This window comes from Dreissena polymorpha, chromosome 1 (assembly GCF_020536995.1).
Source record: "Dreissena polymorpha isolate Duluth1 chromosome 1, UMN_Dpol_1.0, whole genome shotgun sequence".
NCBI lineage: Eukaryota > Metazoa > Mollusca > Bivalvia > Myida > Dreissenidae > Dreissena > Dreissena polymorpha.
The window spans coordinates 141,894,642-141,918,417 of NC_068355.1; the positions used below are offsets into that span (position 1 = coordinate 141,894,642).

Here is a 23,776-nt window from a genome sequence, read left to right on the forward strand (position 1 = left end):
CACAATTTACGAGGATTTCATAACTAAATGACCGCCATGTTTTCAAACAGTTAGTGACGTTTTATTCATTCTTTTGCAATCAAACAATGAAATAAAGAGCATGATTAATCTGTTTTTACCAAGTTTGCAATGTCTGTAAATGTGTACAACAATATGAGTGAATGTATTTAACAAAGAAAAAAAAAATTACGGCATGATCAATTCCAATAACAAGAATATCAATTTTGTGTTGCTTATCGACACATTGTAAATAAAACTCGAAACGAAACTTACTTGAAGTAAACTAACTTAACAACTAAATTTGCAAAATATAACTACTTTTTTAAGCAATTGTTTTCCATATGTAATTAGTAACCATCCAATATTTCAGTCAAGGCCAAGAACAAAGAAGTCGCACTTTTAATCGATTCAGAAATTGGCAGTTGCTCCCGCTGCATTTCACACACATGTTCTAGGACGGGTATGAAGTCATCTTTACACCCAAACTGCGGTTTCTTTACAATGTATTTCTCTTGAATACGATCAATGGGTTCCAATTCGCAAGGAAGCCGAAATGAAAAATTTCGGGTTACATACGCCTCAGGCTGGTAGTATATTACCATCGGTATCCCATTTGGTGCTTCCACATGTCTTTGCTGCCAAATCCGATGAGAATTCCATAGATGGGTGAAAGAGTTCAGATCACGTTGTATTAATGGTATGAAACAGAATCTCAAGCATTCTAAATGCACAGGATCATCAATCCGAAGCAAGCCGCTGTCCACCATATCCTTAAAATAGTTCCTCCAGTAAAACTAACTCTTAAATTCACCCAAAAATGTTCAATTCTTTGATTGCCAGTGGATCTCCCATTCATGTAACTGTTCATTCCAGAAATGTTATCTCTGTCATTAAACCTAAACGCTATCTGCATAGCCCGTACCCAAACGTTTTCTGTCCCTGCATCGCCACGAACCAGACTTGGAACGCGACCAATCCGTTTCAAAACGTTAACAAAGAAGCCCGCGATAATTCGAGGGTCGTTATTCGAATAACATGCCTCCAGCCATTATATGCATCTGGAAAATCCATCAACCACCCCGTGTATAGCAATTCCAAAAGGCTTTAGCTTATCATACCCATTAATGTGTATAGTAAAATTAGGACCTTTATTGGTATAGACTCTGCGTCGCAGTCAATGTGCAGACCTGAAAGCGCCACCCTCAGGATCAATTACCTTCAATACACATCTTGTTGTTTCTTGGGTAACTTTGACATTTGTGATTGTGTTGACCAGTTTCCATATAGTTTTATAACCACATTCAGCCATCCCTCTTTCATATACTGAACGAATCGCTCGTATAACGTCTGGAAGAGGAGACGACGCGTTGCGTCTTTTGAGCCCTAACCTACGCAGTAGCCGTTTCAGTTGACCCTAATTGAGAGCAGTGTTGTGAAGGAAAAGCAAAAATCCACATATATCCGGACGCGTATAGCCCTGTATGTGATAACGCGAAATCAAAACATCCCTTTCTTGATTTGAAAGTACAGCTAACGATGAGTAAACATATATCAGTGCCATTGACACACAAATCTGCAATATAAATAAGTTGTGAGTCGTTAAACACACGTTTTGCATGTATTAGTAGAAGAGAAATATCTAAATGAATCAATTGAGATTTAAGCTCTCTAAATGCTCATATAACCCAACGAACACATTAATATTTATTTTTTGCAAACAGTGTATGTTATTTTTACCTTTATATCAAGCATTCCTGCTGTAAAAATGGACTGTCTGAGGTTTTGCGTGATTCGAAAGAATATACCAGAAACTCAAAATCTGTACGACGCCGGAACCAATGTTGCAATAAAGTGATGATGTCAAAATTCTACGACGACATGATATGAAAAAGGTGTCATGGCGTAAAAAATAACTCATCGTGTCGACTAAAACTATGATGGCAATTCATTTTCACAAGAGCATGACGCCAAAAAGTATGTAGATTTGTCGACTTAGATCATGTCGACCAAATCTATTTTCGGGAAAAGCCGGAAACATTTACGTAAAGACTTCAACTTAATGTCGTTATGACGAGTAGAATTAAGGTGGGAAAAGCTATAAAACTATGTCGACATACCATGTTATTTCACAGTAAGTCGACATAAATTATTCCGGCATGACCACATTATTGTGGTGCACCATATACGTTTCCGTATTATGGCGAGTACAATTAAGTGGGAAAAACCTACAAATCTATGACGACATACCATTTTATTTCACAGTAAGTCGATATTAACTAATCCGGAATGTCCATATTATCAGGGTGTACCATATACGTTTCCGTACCTGTGAGCTTACAGTAACGTTATGAACATAATGTTGGGTAAAGTTGATATTATGTTAAGTTGTCTTTATAAAATTGACATTATGTGAAATGCTGGGTTAAGATAACATTATTTTGGGTTATGTTGACATTATGTTGGGTTAAGTTGACTTTAGGTTAAGTGGGCATTTTATTGGATCAATCAAACTTGACTTCAACGTGCTCTAACTAAGTTTCACGAAGATTTTACTTATAATTTTACTTCTGTCGTGTTGACGTGCTTTCTTTGAAATTGTATCCAGGGAACTAGTTTTTGCCTGACATATCCGGAACAATTTTTGTTAAATCAGCACAGAGATATCATTAGAAAAAAATGTTCTGGTCAAGTTTCATTAAAATTAGACTTAACTGCGACTAGAGTTTAAAACATATTTTTTCTTAATTTTACTTGGTTACCTTCTAATAGACCTCACGTGACCCTGTTACGAATTAGGCCGAGATATTTGGACAAATCTTCTTACCTAGTCGTATGAAGATTGGACAATAAATGTGGTCTCTAGAGGGTTAACAGAACAGAACAGAACAGAAAGTTTATTCATATAACTTGAACATTTAAAGTTCATCGTTACATATACAAAACTGACATTATATAAGCAAAAAGCACATGCATAGCAATGCGAAAGTGACCAAACTAGTACATAAAAAGGTGTTAAAAATGCACTTAGGCCATCGAATTACTCAACGTTTGCATTCAATGTATCAGTTCTCATTTTAAAAGCATTTTTACAATATATCGCGAGTTTATTTAGGACTTTGGTGTTATTATTTGTTAACAAAAGAATAAATTTATGCATACAAGTCGGTTATAATAGAATTTGTCAATATACATTTTTCTTATATCTGTATAAAGAGGACATACAATTACAAAATGTTATTCGTCTTCAATATCATTTGAGTAACATATATTACATTTGCGTTCTTTTTTAGGAATATTTGTATGTCTCCCAGATTCAATTTTTAACATGTGGGAATATCTTAATTTTGATATGTATTTTCTTAAATTAAAGTTTTGCATTATGTTAAGGTAATCAGATAGTTCAAATCGATGTTTCAAATCTTTGTATAAAGTTAATGAACTTTTAACGTTTAGATCATTTAGTCACAAACCTATGTACATATTAATTAGTCTATTTTTAAATATATTAATAAATACATTTGCATTTACTGATTCTGGGTACATCCAAACATCTACAAAACCAGTGTTTTGAAGTAAGTCTCGTACTTTGGTAATCCAATTGTTACATCGTATTATATTTTCAGTACCATTTCTCATATAACATAGTGTTCTATATAATATACAATTAGTTTGTTTAACAGTATACAATTTTATGAAATATTTTATAATTCGTACATAGCGATTTATATATAATGGGTATCGCCCTAGTTCCCCGTACACAGCTGAATTAGCGGTACTCATTTTGGCACCCAGTATTCGTTTCAAACATCTTCTGTGATATCTTTCAATATCATCAGCATTAACAAACCCCCAAACCTCACACGCATAACACAGTATTGAAGTAACATAAGAATCGAACACATTTAACATTATTTTAACAGGTGATTGTAGAAAAAACAAAAGTGGTCATGTATAAAAAGGGAGGAAATAATTCACAGAACGAGCCAAGTTTTCATAACAATGAGCAAATAGAAATGGTTCAATCATTTAACTATCTCGGCATTGTACTTTCAAGTGGTGGGTCATTTATACAAACTACTCAAGCTTTATCCGATAAAGGCTTAAAGGCTATGGGGTCGCTTTTTGCAATCCTTTTGGTGTTTCTGAAAAAATTACAGCATCATTTGCAAACAATAACAAATAAATAGATAGCTGGTCCAACGAGATCATGTTTTCATTGTTATTACTCAAAAAGAGCTCGATGTCGTTAGCGGAAAGAGAAAATAGTATAGGTGAGATTGTCTCCCCTTGCAATAATCCAACTTCGCAATTAAAGGGGCCTTTTCACAGATTTTGGCATTTTTTTAACTTATTCATTAAATGCTTTATATTGATAAATGTAAACATTGGATCGTAAAAGCCTCAGTAAAAAATCAAGAATAAAATTTAAAAAAGGAAAAGAACATTGCCCGGAGCAGGTTTCGAACCAGTGACCCCTGGAGTCCTGCCAGAGTCCTGAAGTAAAAACGCTATAGCCTACTGAGCTATTCCGCCGAATACACATGTTTGACGTATTTTATACCTTATATAAGCAATCTTCGTAGTTTCACAAAATTTAACGACAAAAACAGAACTCTCCAAATTATTCAATCGTTTCGCGTTGCAACGCTTTATAATTTTTAGGTTTTAAAATCGTCAAAAGATGCATATAATGGCTATATTAGACCATGGTAAATGTTCAGTATTACTGTTTCCTCACAATTATCATAACTAAAACGAAAATTTGCGAATCTGAAACAACTTTTTTCAATTTTGTCAATTTACCAAAGCGTGAAAAGATCCCTTTAAAGAAATCCGACAACGTCCCCATATGTCTTACACATAATTTCACTGCATCATAAATAGACCGAATATTTTTTAACAATCTACCGTTTATTCCGCTCTTAATAAGCTAGTACCATAGTCCGTTTCGATATATTGAATCATAACATTTCATAAGGTCGATATAGCAACAGTATAGTTTCTTTTTAGTACTAAGTTGTTTATCTATAAAAGCCTTTAGTAGGAAAATAGCATCCACAGTGCTATAATTGGTTAACAGGGTAAAGGTTGATGAAACACGACGCATGACGGACAAAAGGCGATCATAAAAGCTGACCATGAGTATATTGTGCTCAGGTACGCTAAAAATCAATCAGCCTTTAAATGCACCAAGTCAAAAACTAGGCTACATCAACTGTCAATAATGCAGTACAGGTAAACTACATATGATTGTGGGGCGCTTTAAACCAGATCGCTAAACTTAACCAGATGCATGTGGAAACAAGTGGTCTGTTTTATATTTTAGAATTAAGTGTTTACACAGTGCATCTTATATTTTATAGAAGTTTATAAATACTATGGAATAAGTATGATCAATCATATTCGTTGTGGTATTGTTTACTTAACATATTTTATATTTAATCAGTTTACTAAATAGTGCTATGTTTATGTTCCGCATTGTCGTATTGGTGGTGTGATTGTAAGCGGACGGAATTCCCGCAAGAGCGAAGTTAGTAAGTAGGACGCACTTTCGTTATATGTGACAGGCAACAATTAACCCTTTAATTACATTTGCCACCGAAGCCATTCAGAGGAAAGGAGCACATTTTTGCCGTAACTACTGCGATGCCATTGAAGCCATGTCCGAATCAACGAGTGGTCGCTTGTGTCGGAGCCCTAATAAGGCGGCGAATGGCGTTATTAATCTTACAGTAGCAGCCAACAGGTTTCTAGATGGTACCATGCTGGTATTCAGAGAAGGTAAACGTTCGCCACTTGGGTATATATAATGTTTTTATGGGAATTGCGGCTGATTTTAGTATTTTTTCCAAATTAGACGCGTTCTGAGAAAACGGGGCTTAATGCATGTGCGTAAAGTGTCGTCCCAGATTAGCCTGTGCAATCCGCACAGGCTTATCAGGGACGACACTTTCCGCTTTTATGACATTTTTCGTTTAAATGAAGTCTCTTCTTAGCAAAAATCCAATAAAGGCGGAAAGTGTCGTCCCTGATTAGCCTGTGCGGACTGCACAGGCTAATCTGGGACGACACTTTACGCACATGCATTAAGCCCAGTTTTCTCAGAACACGACTCATATAATATATATATATATATATTTGAAAAAAAACAACACAACATACAAATGCTATCGATATACAAAAAATCGAAATAATTGAATCACCGGCCTTGTTTTGATTTCGTTTCTAAATGCAAAACATCCACGTATGTATTAAAGGAGCCTATTCACAGATTTTAGCATGTATTAAAGTTTGTCATAAAATGTTTTATATTGATAAATTAAACATTGGATCAAAAAAGCTCTAGTAGAAAACAATAATAAAAGTAAAAAAGCAACCCTCACCTGGGCTCAAACCATTGACCTCTGGAGTAAAAGTCTATCGCTTAGACCACTCAGCCATCCGTGCTCACTATTATCGTTGTATTTTAATATACTTTATATAAGCAATCCTCGGAGTGTAACTAAATTTAACAACTACAACAAAACTCTCCAAATTATTGAACCGTTTCGCGTTGCAACGCTTTATAATTTTCAGGTTTTTAAATCGTGAAAAGATGCATATAATGGATATTTTAGATCATGATTAATGTTCATTATTACTGTTATCTCACAAAAACTGATCATAATCACAAATTAAAGTTGAATCTGACAACATTTTGGAAGTTTGAAAGCTTCAGCATCATAAGTTATATTGAGAAAGAAAAAAATAACACATAAAATGCATGGCAAGCCAAAAAAACACCTGTTTAATATACTTCTCTGTTTATTCTTATTATAAAACAAGAATTAAAAATTATAAATCACTACAATACTTTTGGAGTAAAAATTAAAAATTAAGCATTATGAACAAGCCACATTTTTCAAAATAATTCAATACCGCCTGCTATGATCCAAACATTTGGGAACTTATTAACAATTTTTGATTAACTTTAATAGTTTCTGATCGTATGATATGTTATTAAAAAAAGAAAGAAAAAAAAAAAAAAATTTTTTTACAATAACAATTATCCCTTTTATTTTAAGAAGAAACAGTACTCAAATTTCGAAACATAGGGGTTGCTGAATCTATCAGAATGGAGAATGTTATTGAATTCAATTTGTTTGTAATTCGGATTTACGTCATAATATGAGTCGTATTCTGAGAAAACTGGGCTTAATGGATGTGTAAAGTGTCATCCCAGATTAGCCTGTGCAAAGGCGGAAAGCGTCGTCCCTGATTAGCCTGTGCGGACTGCACAGGCTAATCTGGGACGACACTTTCCGCACATGCATTAAATCCAGTTTTCTCAGAACACGACACATATATGTAGAAGCTTTTATCCATCGTTTTTAGACGATTGCAAATTGTTAATTTAAATAAATATTAATAATCAATTTCTAATACATAACGCAATGTTAAAATTATGGTTTGTTGAACCTATGCATAGAATGAGTCATACAAGTACAAATTTATACAAACAAATTTTGTAAATGACTTATTTACTGTAAGTAAAGACATACATAATACAATAAAACGTAAGTGCATGTCTAGATAAGAGGATGATGTTAATAAAATTGCGTGGCAAAACATTTGTTAATAACGGAGTTATACCCCTTTCTTACTTGAAAATACCCTTTTTATTTGTATCTTCAATAACATATGAGCCACAACCATGATAATGACCACAGTTGTTCTTAATCATCTAGGGCTTGCTCACTCAAAAGACCCATTACCCTAGAGGCAAGGTCACAGACACACATAAAGGTTAGAGATCACAAATTTGATTAATTATTCATTAATAGCCATTACTCACTATGAATCAAGGGATTCTATAAAAAAAAACTTACAGCAATATTACTCCTTTATCAGGGTGTTTGTCACAGGTCTCTAGGTCTAAGGTCAAGGTCACACACTGAGGTCAAATATTACAAATTTTAATTAAATATGCCTTATTTTGTTGGGATTCTACCATACATAAATGTCCATACATCAATACCCATAACCATATTTGCAATGCCAAGGTCACACATTTAGGTCAAAGATCATACAGTTGACGACTTATTCATATGTGAGACCTAACTTCACTTTGCGTCAATGGATTGCTTAATTAATTACTACTATTATTTTCCTTGAGTTGGATGCGTGTCGCATGAAGGACTCATGTTTCTAGTGTCAAGGTTAAGGTCACACAATGAGGTCATTTGTTTCAATCTTTTTATTTGATTAAAACATATTTATTTAGGATTTTAACATGCTTCATGGGATTCACACCCACCAATTTAGAAAATGTATTTAGCAAGGGGAATGTAATTTTAACGATTTTGCCTTTTTCTGAATTAAATTACCCATACTTTGGTGGCTGAATGTATTGTTCAGAGTGTGTTTGTAAAAAAGTTGCACCATATTGTTTAAGGTTGCAAACATGCAAGTTATTTACAAAGATCATTGAATACTGCACGAGTGGTGCAATTTATTTTGTTTAAAGAGGAAGTTGCACAACGGAATGATAATAATGAACGTTCACATAATCAATGAAATGTTACCATTTATGCTATAAAGTCTCCTCATGAGGAACATGTATCTTAAAGCGGTCAGGTTTATTTTACTTGATAACATCTACTGTACAAACATACCATCTGTTATATGTATAAACAAGTAATGAAATTATTTGCTATGGTATATAAATTGTGGGCTATGATAATTCGGTATGAGCATGATATAGCTACAGCAAGTCTGAGCCGATCTGCGTACTTAATAGCCCTATCGGAATTCAGATTAAACTAATTACAACCTGTCTGACACTGTTGTAGACCAAAGCTGGTTTTGAACTTAGATTTGTGTAGAGCGTGTACCAACCACCGCGCTGACCGGTAAGCCGAAATGTCACTTACGTTCATAAGTCAATATTTTATGAAACTGAAAGACGCTGACCGTTTTTGTTCGTCTCGCAGTATATTTTCTTACAGGATTTCAAGACAAGTATTCCCACTTTCGCAAATGACAACAATAGCGAGCGACAGCGAAACCCGTGACTAACGTGGTTTTGAAGCTATGTAACTGTGTTTAAAGAAAAAAATGCACGTGGACTATATAAATACCACCTTTTTGCCCATTCTTTATGAAACTTGGTCGGAATATTTTTCTTTAAGCATTTCCATTCGAAATCGAAACTGAGTTATGTGGGGTAACACATTAGGTCAAAAGATGAAAAGACATAAATGACCGCGAACACATCGATGAACCTTCATGAAACTCGATAGAAACAATTTTCCCCAAGAGTTTCCTATCCCCGCCACGGCCGAAATAGTATACTACGTCGAAAGTCTTTTTTTCCCTGGCAACTAGTCCGCGGACAAGTACGATATCGATTTATAACAACTATTAAATATCCAGAAACTAAACAAGTGTTTCCATGTAGAAAATAAAGTAATTTTTTTTTAAATATGTTATCAACCGGACGTATCCATAATAGTTAACTGAACAGTTGTAATGAGTTGTTTTGTTAGATGTTCATTTTCGTGAAATACCCTGTCCTTTTTTTACCACAAACGCGTGAAACCTATTTAAAAGAGGGCGTCTTTATTGCTATATAATCAAACTTAGAAGTACAGAGCACGTAACAATATTCAAAGATCTTTAAATAAACTGTTTATGCGTATTTGCAATATTTTACTCTTGGTTATAAGTTTTGTATTCGCGTTTCAACAAAACTGTATCATGAAGGATTTAGACTTGACATTTTATCTTTAAAGGGGCCTTTTCACGGATTTTGGCACGTATTGAAGTTTGTCATTATATGCTGTATATTGATAAATGTAAACATTTGATCTAAAAAGCTTCAGTAAAAAACAACAATACAATTAAAAAAGAAAAGTAAAGTCCCTCAACTGGACTCGAACCACTGACCCCTGGATTCTTGGAGTAAAAGTCCACCACTTAGACCACTCGGCCATCCGTGCTCATACATTGAGGGATGTATTTTATACGTTATATAAGCAATCCTTGTATTATCACAAAATATACCGATGACAACAGTCTACAGAACTCTCCGAATTATTAAATCGTTTTGCGTTGCAACGCTTTATAATTTTCAGGTTTTCAAATCGTCAAAAGATGCATAATAATAGATATTTTAGAGCATGGTAAATGTTCAGTATTTCTGTTTCCTCACAAATATCATAACAAAAACGAAAATTTGCGATTCTGAAACAACTTTTTTTTCAAGTTACCAAAACGTGAAAAGCTACATTTAAAAGGCGAATCAATTTCATTGTATCTTTATAGCTTTGAATGTTGTCAGTATCGCCTTTTATTGTATGGCACTTGCGGTATAAGACCTTGGCGTAAAGCTCTTACTAGTTACTTATGAAGCCGGTTGAGACGGGTTATTGTTTGGGAAACTACACATAGCGTTGATGGGATAGACATCGAGGGGGCGAAAATCCGGACCAAACATGATTTTGTTTGGTGTTATAATCGACATATTGAGTGTAAAATGTGAGTTCACTGCTGATGGATTCACTTTAGATTTAATCAAGTAATATTAGCTTGCGGATTTGTGCAAGAATTTTCACGTGAACACCTGAATAATTTAAATAACCCATCACCTCTGGTCCCTGTAATATCACGACAGAGTTTGAAACTGAGACGTTGGGTCAGACAGTTGGCCTGTCTGTAAGAATACAGAAAAAAGAATGTGAACACTTGAGCCCACGTTTATTGTTCAACTTCATGAAACTTGGTCAGAAAACTAGTCCAAATCATATCTCGACTGAGTTGGAAATAAGGTCAAGGTGGATCATAAACTATTTCACTAGGTTCAACTACAGTACAAGCTGGTTGTCCCTCTCGAGACCACTTTTATTGCATCATCTTTATCAGAATTTGGTAGAAAATTTTCTCTTATTATATCTCGACCGAGGTCAAAATAATTTAGATTATATGTCAAAACCCTGGTCGCAAGGCCGAAATATAGAAAAAATATGTAAACAATCCAGAGGCCACATTTATTGCTACATATTCGTGGCACTTATCAAAACATTTCTCCTAATGATATCTCGACCAAGTTTGCAACTTAGTAAGAACAGATCCTTGATCAAATGGAAGAACAAACGTTGTGAATACTCTACAGACCAACTTTATTGTTCAATGTTAATGAGAGTTGGTAAGAGCAATTGTTTCAGTAATATCTCGGCTTAAATTGAAACAAGGTCACGTATGGTTGCACACTAGATTACTAGGTCAAATAAAATGTATGACATTTGATATTCATTTAAGTTCGCGTAAACGGAATTGTTCTCATTTTGGCAAAATGACAATTCAAAGTCCTATGTTCAAAACATAATGTTTGCATTATATTCTAACAAGCGAAAATAACACTATTGACTAAGAAACCTGTTAAAATATAATCTATTTTATTCACAATCATCAAATTAAAATTTATAAAGCGTTTCTAACGTTTGAATCGAAAAACGTGTATTCACGACACAACGATTTTTACTATGCCTGCATGGTGTAGTGGTAGGGAGACAGGTATTGCTTATAGAGGTCCCAGATTCGAGCGCTAGAACGAGTACATTTTTTTTAAGCTCACCTGAACATAATGTGCTCATGGTGGGCTTTTGTGATCGCCTTTTGTCCGTCGTGCGTCGACAACAGTTGCATTGTTAACACTCTAAAGGCCACATTTATTATCCGATCTTCATGAAACGTGGTCAGAAGATTTGTCCCTATGATATATTGGACGATATTTTTAATGGTTTCGGTTTGTTGAAAAACATTGCTGCCAGAGGGCGGGGCATTTTTCCATATATTACTATTGTAAAACCATATTAGCACTCTAAAAGTCACATTAATTGTCCAATCTTCATGAAACTTGGTCGGGACATCTGTTCTAATGATAAACAGTATTGTATCAGTTCGAAATGGTTCCATTCTGTTTAAAACATGGCCGCCAGGGGGGCGGGGTATTTTACCTGTATGGCAAGAGTCAAACCTTTTCGTCGAAAATACGACCTCCAAAGAGCCGGGGGCATTTTTACTTCTATGGCTTTAGTAAAACCTTGTTAACACTCTAGAAGGCACATGTTTAGTCTTATCTTCATTAAAAACTTGGTCAGAACATTTTTTCTAATCGTGTCTGGGTTGAATTCGGAAATTGTTTCCGTCTGTTGAAAAATGTGACCGCCAGGTGGCTGGCCATTTTTCTTTTATCGCTATGGTACAACATTGTGAACTCTCTAGAAGTCACACTTATGGTCCAATCTTTATTATCTTTATAAAGCTATAATGTATAGAAAATTTGTTCTTATGGTTCGAAAATATGGGGGTTGGCATTTTCCTTAAATGACTATAGTAAAACTGTGTTGACTCTCTAGTTCATGGTTTGGCCAGGCTTGAAAATGCTTTCAGAAACATCTCAAAAGTAGCTGAGAGCAGTTCAGTTCCGTGAAGTTTTAGGTGAGCAACCTTGGGCCTCTGGCCCCCCCCCCCCCCCCCCCCCACCCTCTGTTTTACTTGTTACACTATTACTAAAGCTTTTAACAATATTACAGTTGTTTAGTTATGTTTATGATATTTTATATATAAAATATTTTTGAGCAAGTCCCTTCAATATGGCAGACTTTAGGTTTCAAACAAGAGTACTGCAGCTACATGAGTTTGTTTGAACATTCTCGTGATAAACGACATGCCTTGATTTGTTTCATATATACAACGTTGTTGTTTTTTTCAAGATTAATTTCAATAGTATGGCTTGTTTTTAAATTAAATGTGAAACCATTGTGTATTGATGAATAATTATTTATTCTATGAAATGATTATGATTTGCGTTTACCATAAGCGTTTATGTATATTTCTTTCAAATAAAAATGTGGATGAAATAGAAGATTGTATCTTCTGAAAAAAAGCATTTCGTGCTTTAAAAATTAGGAAGAATCCGAGAGCTTCCGATTCCCACGTTTTTGCAACGTCACTACGGTGATATTAAATACTCATTAAAATGATGCATGTATTATTATCGAACGGAAGCTTTAATTTCACCGTCGCATATTATTTTATTATATTTCTAGAGCTTCCAATTTCGGTAGGCGTGGGATTCGTTCCTCTAGAGCTAGGACTGATTTATGTTACTATAGTAATTTACACATTTTCAACGCCAGTGAGCGAATTAACTTTGTTGGACAAAATGTTTTCTTCTCAACGTGAGTTGTGTCCCCTTATTTTATAAAACAAATACATTTAATACGCAATTCGCGCGTCACTCAAAACCTAATGCTGCTACAGTGTTTAACCATTTAAGTAAATTAATCAACGTGTATAATTGCGCATCCATATTTAAGTTCAGTTTTATCGGACCAAAGGGGAGTTTTCAGATAAAAGCGGAATGTGGGGACATCTACATCGTTTGGTGTGGTGACATCTAGTTCTAATTTCATCATACTGGTTACCATATTCAGAATTTGCAACCACGTGTGCTTTTGATAAAACTGTATGCATATATCGGACGTTGAAAATTGTTGACCTCGACGACATTCACGACTATCGGACGACAGGTCGACTAGGACAATGATATGGACCTACTTACAAGACAGTATTGTTTTCCCTCTATTTTATATAAAATATTTACACACAAAAAATCAACAAAGACTAAACGATAGACCTTGTTTGAATTTTTTAAGCATATTCATTTAGCTTGTTATATGTTAATAATGTCCCCTCCATTAAATACAGTGTGACATATTGGATTCACAATGCATGCCAGTTCATTCGACTCACCGCTTAGACGGACAGTGGGGCATGCTTATAATCAGTTTATTTTCATATGAACGAAAAATTTGACTGACTGAATACTTATCGTAATGTTAATCTAGCGTGGATTGCTAGAAAGAATCTATTCTATAAGAACACAAGTATAGCAAATAAGTCAACGAGGTTCGCTCTGGGAAAACTGTTGTTTATGTTATGCGTTACGTTTCGTCGCTAATCAGCCTGTGCATTCCGCACAGGCTAATCAGGGATGATAATTTCCGGCTTAAATGCATTTTCGCTTTTAAGTGGCCACCATTAAAGGAAAAATACCATTACAGCGGATAGTGTTTTTATGACCCCGGTAGGGTGGCATATAGCAGTTGAACTGTCCGTCAGTATGTCAGTCGGTCCGTCCGTCCGAAAAAAAACTTTAACATTGGCCATAACTTTTTAAATATTGAAGATAGCACCTTGATATTTGGCATGCATGTGTATCTCATGGAGCTGCACATTTTGGGTGGTAAAATTTCAAGGTGAACATCATCCTTCCAGGTCTAGGGATCGAAAAAACTAATCGAAGGGAAGTAATAAGCTTTAAATGGACATTATTATCTGACCTTCCAAATTATATAATAAAAATAAATAAATCAAAGTGGCGCAATAGGCGGCATTGTGTTTCTGACAAACAAATCGTGGTAAAAGGTCAAGTTCAAAATCATCCTTCAAGGTCTAAGGTCAAAAATACAAATCAAAGGAAAGTAATAAGCTTTAAAGGGAGATAATTATTCAATATTGAAGATAGCAACTTGATATTTGGCATGCATGTGTATCTCATGGAGCTGCACATTGAGTGGTGAATCTGCAGTCACGGTAGTGGCTTTAAATTATTTGCTACTAAAAATAGAGATTTGTTAGAGACAATTATTTTCAAGGGAAGTAATTTATATAATTATAAATGTCATTTTATATATTTCCTTAACAAGAAGTTAACTTCTTTTGACAGTTACTGTACATATTTTTTATTTGGATTATTAATGACTCAAATGAATGATATGTCAAAGTTTTTTTAAATGATATAATTATCATTTCTTTACTGTACTAATTTGTGAATGGTAAGGTTCATTACATACCTCTGGACTTATGTCTATAGGTACATGATGAATTCTGGCTATAATCTCTTTGATAAACCACAGGCCTTGGCTGTCAGTGATGTCTGACTTGGTCATTTTGACTGTCTACAGCCCCCCCCCCCCCCCTGGTTGGATTGGACAAAATCCAATAAGCTTTAAAGGGAGATGATTTCTATACCTGCAAAAAGATAAATAGAAATCTTCAGTAGGGGGCATTGTGTTTCTGACGAAGACATCTCTTGTTCTTGCATTAATAACCGTTTTTCCTGAACGGTTCTCAAATGGATTCGCATTTGCCGCTCAGTGTGAGTTATCTCGACATTTGCCGCTCTGTGTGATTTATCTCGCCATTTCCGATGTTTACTTTTTTTAAAGAAAACATATTCAATGACAATTGATCTACTCGACTGGCGCAATGCCTAAATCCGCGACATTTGGAAGTGGTTTTAATGATGTTATTAAGAAGTAGTGAACTTATTGGCACAACATTACAAATAATACATTTATAATACATTACACAGGAAAATAAATTTTAACTCTATATTAAAAGCCTAAATTGTGTAACACGCCGGGTACGCGGATACTTTGATAGCGGATGGTAACAGAGATCAACATAAGCCACGCGCGAAAGAAGAATTCTTCAGTTTTTTGCATTAATGTTCTGTTAATTTGGGTTTTAGACTCGGAACATTGTTTGGGCGATTAAATGTATAGCACCTCGTATTGCGAAGAAAGAAAAACGCGGAAAACGGTGAATTATTAAAAAAGATCAAAGTCCATCGATAATCAGCATGCATTGGATGATCACTACCTATTTTAACAAAATAAAAACAAGAATGTGCTTGCTGTTCAAAATAAAAGATCCATTATTATGTCCATTAATGTTACAACATGTTATATTTTAGTTTACTAACGTTTTTGAGAAAATTAAAATGTTTAAAGAGTCGGATGCCAAATTTTCATGGATGCTGGAATATCAAACAATTTCTTGTAATATTTCTAAGTAGTTTTATTTTGTTGAATTGTTTACTGCTTATCCAGTGCATGCTGTTTTTCGACCGATTTTTCTAGAGGGGGTAAAAAATCTACCATTCTTTCGTGAATTATTTTCTTCCCAATAGAAAAGATGTACAATTTATCAACTCGACCACGTGCCTTGTCTAAAAACCTATATTTAGGATATAACTTTTGTGTTTTTTTTTTAAGATGGAACTTACCTCTCGCGCGTCGCTTTTGTTTTTCTCTGCAATCAAAGTGTCAACGGTTATCGAAGTATCCGCATTACCAGCGTGTGTAAGGAATGACTCTAAACGTGTCTCAATCCGCCTACACTTTTTAAAAAGATAAAAGTGCTTGCATTATATATATGCTATTGTATTCTTTTACCAAAGCCACGTTTGCTTAGTTCAATAAAAGACTTTTGCTTATATGAAGTTTTTAATTTTATTTTAAAAGGCTTAAATACGGTCACGCTCTGAAGCTGATGCCGTTAATGAGGGAACACGGCAATGCGAATTTCGAACGCAGTGATGGCAATTAAGTTTTAAAATCAAACGTACTCCACGTAGTTAAAATAGTTTGTTTGTACACGTTTGGTTTACAGAAATTACAAGACCCATATGAGAAATAGTCCAAGTAATTAACTTGCGTGATATACTGGTCTATCATCTCCAAGTTTATACGCATACATGCATATTATATTGTTTTTTTAGTACGTATTATAAATTACGTAGTTGGATACAGTTCATTTCTATACCGCAAGAGCTCAATAATGTTTTTATTGTTATTGTAAATGTAGAATAATACCATTCTAAAAATAATATAAACACAATTACCGAATGTTTGTAGATGAATTCCGTGAGTCGGCAGTGAGATATGAAGACGACATTGAGCGAGAAAACCTGCGGTACTCAAACAATACCGACAACAGCACTTCGGACCTTTCCGAACAGTACATGGTTGCTTCTTCTGGTGAAATTATAGAAATTAGTGCGACACATAACGCACCGCAGTCTGACTCTTTTCCTTGCGATATCATCTCCGTCGAAAAGAAGCCCCGACCTCAATACAAGCCGTCACGACCTCCACTTCTTCCGCCGTGCCGGGTGTGCGGGGACAGAGCTTCCGGTTTCCATTATGGCGTGAATACGTGCGAGGCATGTAAGGTGCGGTTATAAGTTTTGTCATATAATGTAAAAAAGAACTTGTAGTTTATTTATTTAGTTTAATATATGAATGGGAAAGCGGCATACATAAGTTATTTAAACAGCTCAATGTGAAATGTCTTTACAAATTGAGGTAAACGAATTGAAGCTTCGAATGTTTTGCACCAAATCCTCTTTTTCACAAGTCAGATCTCACAGGCGATTTTTATTTGTCACATGGTGTTGGACAATAACTAACGTGCGTATCCCTTTGAACTTAATGATGTTGAATCAGTAACTTTTAGAAAAAAAATCTCGTTTAAAAAAATAATTTTGACAGTTGTTTCGCATGCCGCAACGTATGTTCATAACCTTTTCGTGCAATTGTGACGAGGTTTTAAACAAGCGGGCCTAAAAAGCCCAAAGTCGCTCACCTGAGATGCAAAGAAACCGACCTGTTATGTGCAGCCCTAGATATGGTTAGAATATATGCTCTGATCAAGTTTCATGAAAATTGAACAATACATGCGTCTTTCCGAGTGTAAAAATTGTGTAACTGTATAGCCATATTAGGTAAAATGGCGACCATGTTTTTCAACAGACCGGAAAACATTTTCGAACTTATCCAATATATCATTACAAAAACTGTTCTGACCAAGTTCAAAGAAGACTGGATTGAAATGTGACTGTTAGAGTGTTATTGAGGTTTTACTAACGCCATTGAAGAAACAAATGCCCCGCCTTCCGGTGGCCTTGCTTTTTTACCAACGGTAGCATTTTTTAAAACTCGTCACAGATATCATAGGGACAAATCTTTTGACTAAGTTTCCTGAATATCGAACAATAAATGAGGCCTCTAGAATATTTTCAAGGTTTTAGTATAATAAATATGGAAAATGCCACGCCCCTGGCGGCCATGTGTTTCAACAAACCGGAGTCATTTTCCAATGTATAATTGGTACAAACGTTATAACCAAGTTTCATGAAGATCGGATAAAGAATGTGGCCTCTAGACTGTAAACAATCGTTTACTATAGCCATATAAAGAACAACGACCTGCCCTCCTGGAGGCCATGTTTTTCAACCAACCCGAACCAATGTCACACTAGTCAAAGATATGATTGGGACAAATCTTCTGACCAAGTTTCATGAAGATCGGACAATAATGAGGTATCTTGTGTAAACAAGGCAAATGTCGACGACGAACAACGAACGACACACAAGGCGATCACAAAAGCTCATCATGAGCAGATTGTGCTCAGGTGAGCTAAAAGGCGATAAATAAATTACAAAATAGCTACCAGCCTTTTATGACTTGTGTTTCCATTCTGAATAGGCCGCTATCATGATTAGTTCCGGAAATATTTCCGTAGACGTTCATATTTACAATCGCGCTAACACAGAAAGCCTTGAAAAATCCGGCATCCAGCGGCAATAGGATAACAAGCAAAATGTCAACTTAAAGACTAGGGCAAAATAAAGAAATTACTGTGAATATATTGAATGGTGATAAACAATCATGTAAGATCATTTCCAAACGATGTCGATGTCATTGGAATGCTTTCTCTTTTACAGGGTTTCTTTCGGCGAAGCATTTGTAAAACAGAGCCGTATGTGTGTTGTAATGGAACACAGGACTGTCGGATCGCTCCCGGGAAGCGGACGGCGTGCTCTCACTGCCGCTACAAGCGCTGTCTGGAGGTGGGCATGTCAAAGGGGGCCATCAAAACCGGCAGGTACACGCACGAACTGCGCTCGAAAAATATCCTCGAAGTTAAAATGTTGGAAAAGCAGAACGGTGGCGACACGGTGGAGGCAGATAGGGTTCATGATGTGTCATCGTTTCTAAGTAAACATCCCGATGAAGACGGCGAGAGGCTCGACAGTATTCAGAGACTGATTCTTGAGGAGACATGCGGAGTACTTGTGTCTGCTCAAAAATTCCTCTTCGAATCCCTGGACGAATATTTTCAAGAAGATCTCATGCTCAAGCGACAAAATTCGGTCTTTGTAAGTGATATAATTTAAACTGATATCTGCATAATATTATTGTTATACATGTAAGTGTTTTGCTATTCCCATCATCATTATCATCATCAACAACAACAACAACTAGAACACAATCAGCAATATGATGGTACATTATGTAAAAATCATACGCAAAATAGGGGTACATGGAATACTTCACCCTGAGGAGAGTAATGTCTTTCTGGGTTGCACTATAGGGGTACATGGAATGCTTCACCCTGAGGAGAGTAATGTCTTTCTGGGTTGCACTATAGGGGTATATGGAATGCTTCACCCTGAGGAGAGTAATGTCTTTCTGGGTTGCACTATAGGGGTACATGGAATGCTTCACCCTGAGGAGAGTAATGTCTTTCTGGGTTGCACTATAGGGGTATATGGAATGCTTCACCCTGAGGAGAGTAATGTCTTTCTGGGTTGCACTATAGGGGTACATGGAATGCTTTTTATTATTTTACTCTACAAAAAATATTTGAAAACTCGTGCTTCTTTTTTCGTCCCTGGCGAGGGATATCTTAAATGTATAGCCTTATCGGTGTGTATTACGTAACAACGTCATGACATACATACATAATGCAAGGATTTTCATATTGTTATTGAAGATGGGAAAGTCATAATAGTAATGTTATATCCTGAAGGAATATCAAAAAATATATTTAAGTTGCACTTGAAGTTACGCCAGACGCATTTGCGAAGCTTGATTGAGTTTTTATTTGCATTTATAAAAGTTTTTATCATTCGTTACAGCTTCGTTATCAAAATAAAAAGTTTTCTTTACGAACTGTTGCTCAAACGTGCCCACCGCCAAACGCTTCAATCAACGGGGAGATTACTAGGGGGGAATGCCCTGTGTCTGATGCAGGTGTTTCCACGAACAATACTCAGTCTTCAGGTCAAGGTCACGGACTGAACTCCGCCGAAGAACCATTTGGGGACGATGGCAGGCCGCTCACAGACGTTTCGTTTCTAAGGAACGAGCCTAAACTTCTTGCCAATATACCGAATCAAAACGGACATTCGTTGAACGGTGAATATGTAATAAAACCGAATTTAGTGAATGACCATACTTCGAAATCGGTTGAAGAAACGAAAGCCACGGTGATGACGCAGGTGCTTACGAGCATCCAGCTCGGCGTGAAGGGAATGCTGTCGTTCGCCATGGCTGTTCCCGGTTTCCAAGAGTTGGACAGCGAGGACCAGGCGTCGCTTCTCAAAGGTAAGACGGCCATAAGTTTCTCCCAAGTTTTCACTTATTCAGAATCAGCCACTTGACAGGAATACAATCTTGATTGATTATGAAAATAGTGTTGTTATTTCATTTAGTCTGTGACTTACACACAACGGTCGTTACAGGTTTAAATCTTAAAAAAATATTGTTAAAAATACCGATGAGTCTTGTGCAAGATCCATGTTATTCGCGTTTATGTTCATATCAAATGTAATTTGGACATTATACGCCATTCCGGGGTGTAGCTTCTTCCAACAATGCAAAAGTTACGTACCACTCATGTTCAAGGTCAATGTCACAGTGAGAGGAGGTAGAGTAAGGTACGATTGCGTGAAGTTAGACTACACATCGCCATTCTTCAGGCAAATAACTTGCCCCAAATGTCCAGTATATTAAGATGGCGTTGCGCAAAAAAAGTTACCCGTACATAAACGTCAAGGTCATATTCAGAGGTCAAAGATGCAGCGTTCCATGATTTATACTGCCATTTTGAAAAAAACCTGATTCCCACATTAATTAAGATGTGTTGCTCACTGTGCCCGTGTCCGAGCATCCAGGAAAGTTCACATCGGAAATTATGTCGTTAGTTGTCTTGTAAAATTATATATTATAATGCATGCTTTTCTAGATTACATTCAGAGTAGTTGCATACTTCGCATGCTTGTAAAGCTCTCTACGCGATAAACTTCGCCTATATGACCTAGCCGAGCGAAGATATTATTTAAAATTAATCGTTACCGTACCGATTTGTGTACTTCTACATAACCTTCTGTCTATGTGACCTAGCCGAGTGAAGATATTATTTCAAATTAATCGTTAGCGTACCGATTTGTGTACTTCTGCATAACCTACTGTCTATGTGTCCTAGCCGAGTGAAGATATTATTTCAAATTAATCGTAAGCGTACCGATTTGTGTACTTCTGCATAACCTACTGTCTATGTGTCCTAGCCGAGTGAAGATATTATTTCAAATTAATCGTTAGCGTACCAATTTGTGTACTTCTGCATAACCTACTGTCTATGTGTCCTAGCCGAGTGAAGATATTATTTCAAATTAATCGTAAGCGTACCGATTTGTGTACTTCTGCATAACCTACTGTCTATGTGTCCTAGCCGAGTGAAGATATTATTTCAAATTAATCGTAAGCGTACCGATTTGTGTACTTCTGCATAACCTACTGTCTATGTGTCCTAGCCGAGTGAAGATATTATTTCAAATTAATCGTAAGCGTACCGAGTTGTGTACTTCTGCATAACCTACTTTACAACAACCATAATAATCTCAAAAGTCATAAGGTAAACAAATTGTGGCAATGTATCATTCTGACAAGTGGAAAGAATTATTGTTATACAAGTTGGTTCACATAATTTATATAATGAAGACCAATATACAGAAACACAATAGACATAATCGCACTGTTCGCAGGGATGGAAGCTGGCAGGGTCTTCTAAATTTGTTTCTGGCCCCTAGTATGGCTGAGGACATGTGTATGTCTGCTTTACGAGCAGAATTGTGGGCAAACTGTCGCTCAGTTATTATATATTTTACATATCCCCTTGTTGATATGATTTTAGCGTCCAGGTTCGACATTTGGTATGTGGGCCACATCCGGTGCTTCAATTGCACCCTCATGGTAGGCGCCTGCGAGTGGGAGTTCCACGCGGAAGAGCTGGCCCAGGTATGTACATGGGGAGCGCGTTTATAAGGTGAAGCAAAACTTTAATTTGATGATGTGGTGATTTTGATGTTCACGCCCATGATGATTACGAAGAACAGGTCGGTTTCGATTCTAATTTAGAGGATGATGAATTATGATAATTATAATGTGCATAGGTGCTTTATGTATTTGTAGTTGAAAGCTACAGAAAGCATTAACAGGGATATTACTGTTCGCTCAAATGTAAACTCCCGTTACTTTCCACACGGTCCCAATACCCACAAACAACACTCAAGGAATCCCGGATGGACAGTACCAGGTCCAAGCGAATAGCTAAAGAACTTAAGACCCAACATTTGTTTATATCATCACCACGTGTCTGTCATACTTTCTAAATCATTATCATTTGTGTAAAGGTTCGTCATACAAGCGATTTTCACTCAGTAACGTCCTTTCGAACGATCGTCCGTTCTCTTTTTGTCATACCTTTGGACTCCTTCCCAACCATTCGTCTAGCTATGCACATCGTACACAGTGATATTTTTTACCCGTCGTTAAGCCATGCACATTGCTTCGGGCGCCAACATAAGGGTGCGCCAGAAGAGGATTCATTGTATTCGTGTTGGACTAGAATTTGTAGTTTTTGTACTGCCATCCACACGTCTACGACGATAGAGCGAACGGATGACCAGACGATACAGAACCGGTTCTGTGCTGACCAGCGGTCTTATCCTGGAAATACGACATCGAGGCGCATATTCTGAGATTAAGCAATACCAGAGAAAGACGTGCTTTATATAGAAGTGCTTTTTCTTAGTTTAATAAAAAAGATTGTGAAAAATTCGTTGGACCCACGCGTAAGTAGAATAGTTGTGAGTAAGGCCCAATTGATCCGAAACTCTTTGCTGATTTTTTTCATGTAAAGTTAACAACTTCAAGTTCTATCCTCAAATTAATACACAGTTCTCAATTATTTTGTTTAATAACGTTTTTTTACGATCACTGTTAAGCGGGGATCTGAACCAAGATGGAATGAGAGATTTGAAGTTGTTAAAGCAAACTTTAAGGGATTAAGGGAACACGTGGCATTTGTAGAGAAATTATCAGAAAAAAAAATAGTTGTCAAAGCAAACTTAAATTTTTTAAGGGAACTAGTGGAATTGTTAGAGAAACTATCAGAAAATATTAATCAGTCAAATGACAATAGAAATGATGCAGAAAGGTTGATTGCGAATGTTCTGGAATTCAATGTCCTCGTGTTAATATATTTCTGGAACGACATTCTAAGAAGAATTGGTCGGGGTTAAAAACGTTTCCAGGACCCTATCATGAATTTCAAGGATTAGCATACTAGTATGATCTTGAAGCATAGGAAATACAAATTAAGTCAAAGCGCGAGGGTTTGTTTGAAAAAGCACAGTACAAAGATAACATGGGCAGAATTGGTGATTAAACTTAAAAGACGAATCAGGAGAAGGAAACGGATGCCTGAAGAATCGGCACTGGATGCCGGGCTTTCTACAGAAGAGGCGGTTGTGTGCGCAATTGAGCGTTTTACGGATAGATGTCAACATAAAATAACATTTAAATTCATTAACCTCAATGACTTGAACTCTTTGATTTTACTTGATGATCGCAATCTTGTTAAAAGCGATGATTTAAAAACTCTTCACTAAAATCGCTTCGACTTAGCAAATTTCTATGACACTGAAGAGAATGCAAAGAACTGTTCAACGCGATTCTGGACTGTAAAATGTTACTTACTACGAGAGGTGATGCCTTACCATCGACACCTTTGGAACTTATTTCTTTCATTGTGT

General features: G+C 36.1%; 1 protein-coding gene across 2 annotated transcripts in view; it reads left to right on the forward strand.

The window, feature by feature from the left end:
* Nucleotides 1-5,259: 5,259 nt before the first annotated feature.
* Nucleotides 5,260-23,776, forward strand: part of LOC127853310 (nuclear receptor subfamily 1 group D member 2-like) — a 33,046-nt gene continuing 14,529 nt past the window's right edge. Inside the window, exons 1-5 of one of the 2 annotated variants that reach the window (XR_008036564.1) lie at nt 5,260-5,781; nt 16,749-17,065; nt 18,620-19,054; nt 19,817-20,285; nt 21,874-21,977. Coding sequence is in view for 1 of the 2 variants with exons in the window: in XM_052387730.1 (XP_052243690.1) it covers nt 5,661-5,781; nt 16,749-17,065; nt 18,620-19,054; nt 19,817-20,285; nt 21,874-21,977 (1,446 nt within the window). In the remaining variant the exon portion in view is untranslated. The remainder of the gene's footprint in view (nt 5,782-16,748; nt 17,066-18,619; nt 19,055-19,816; nt 20,286-21,873; nt 21,978-23,776) is intronic. The other variant, XM_052387730.1, reaches the window with a different exon arrangement.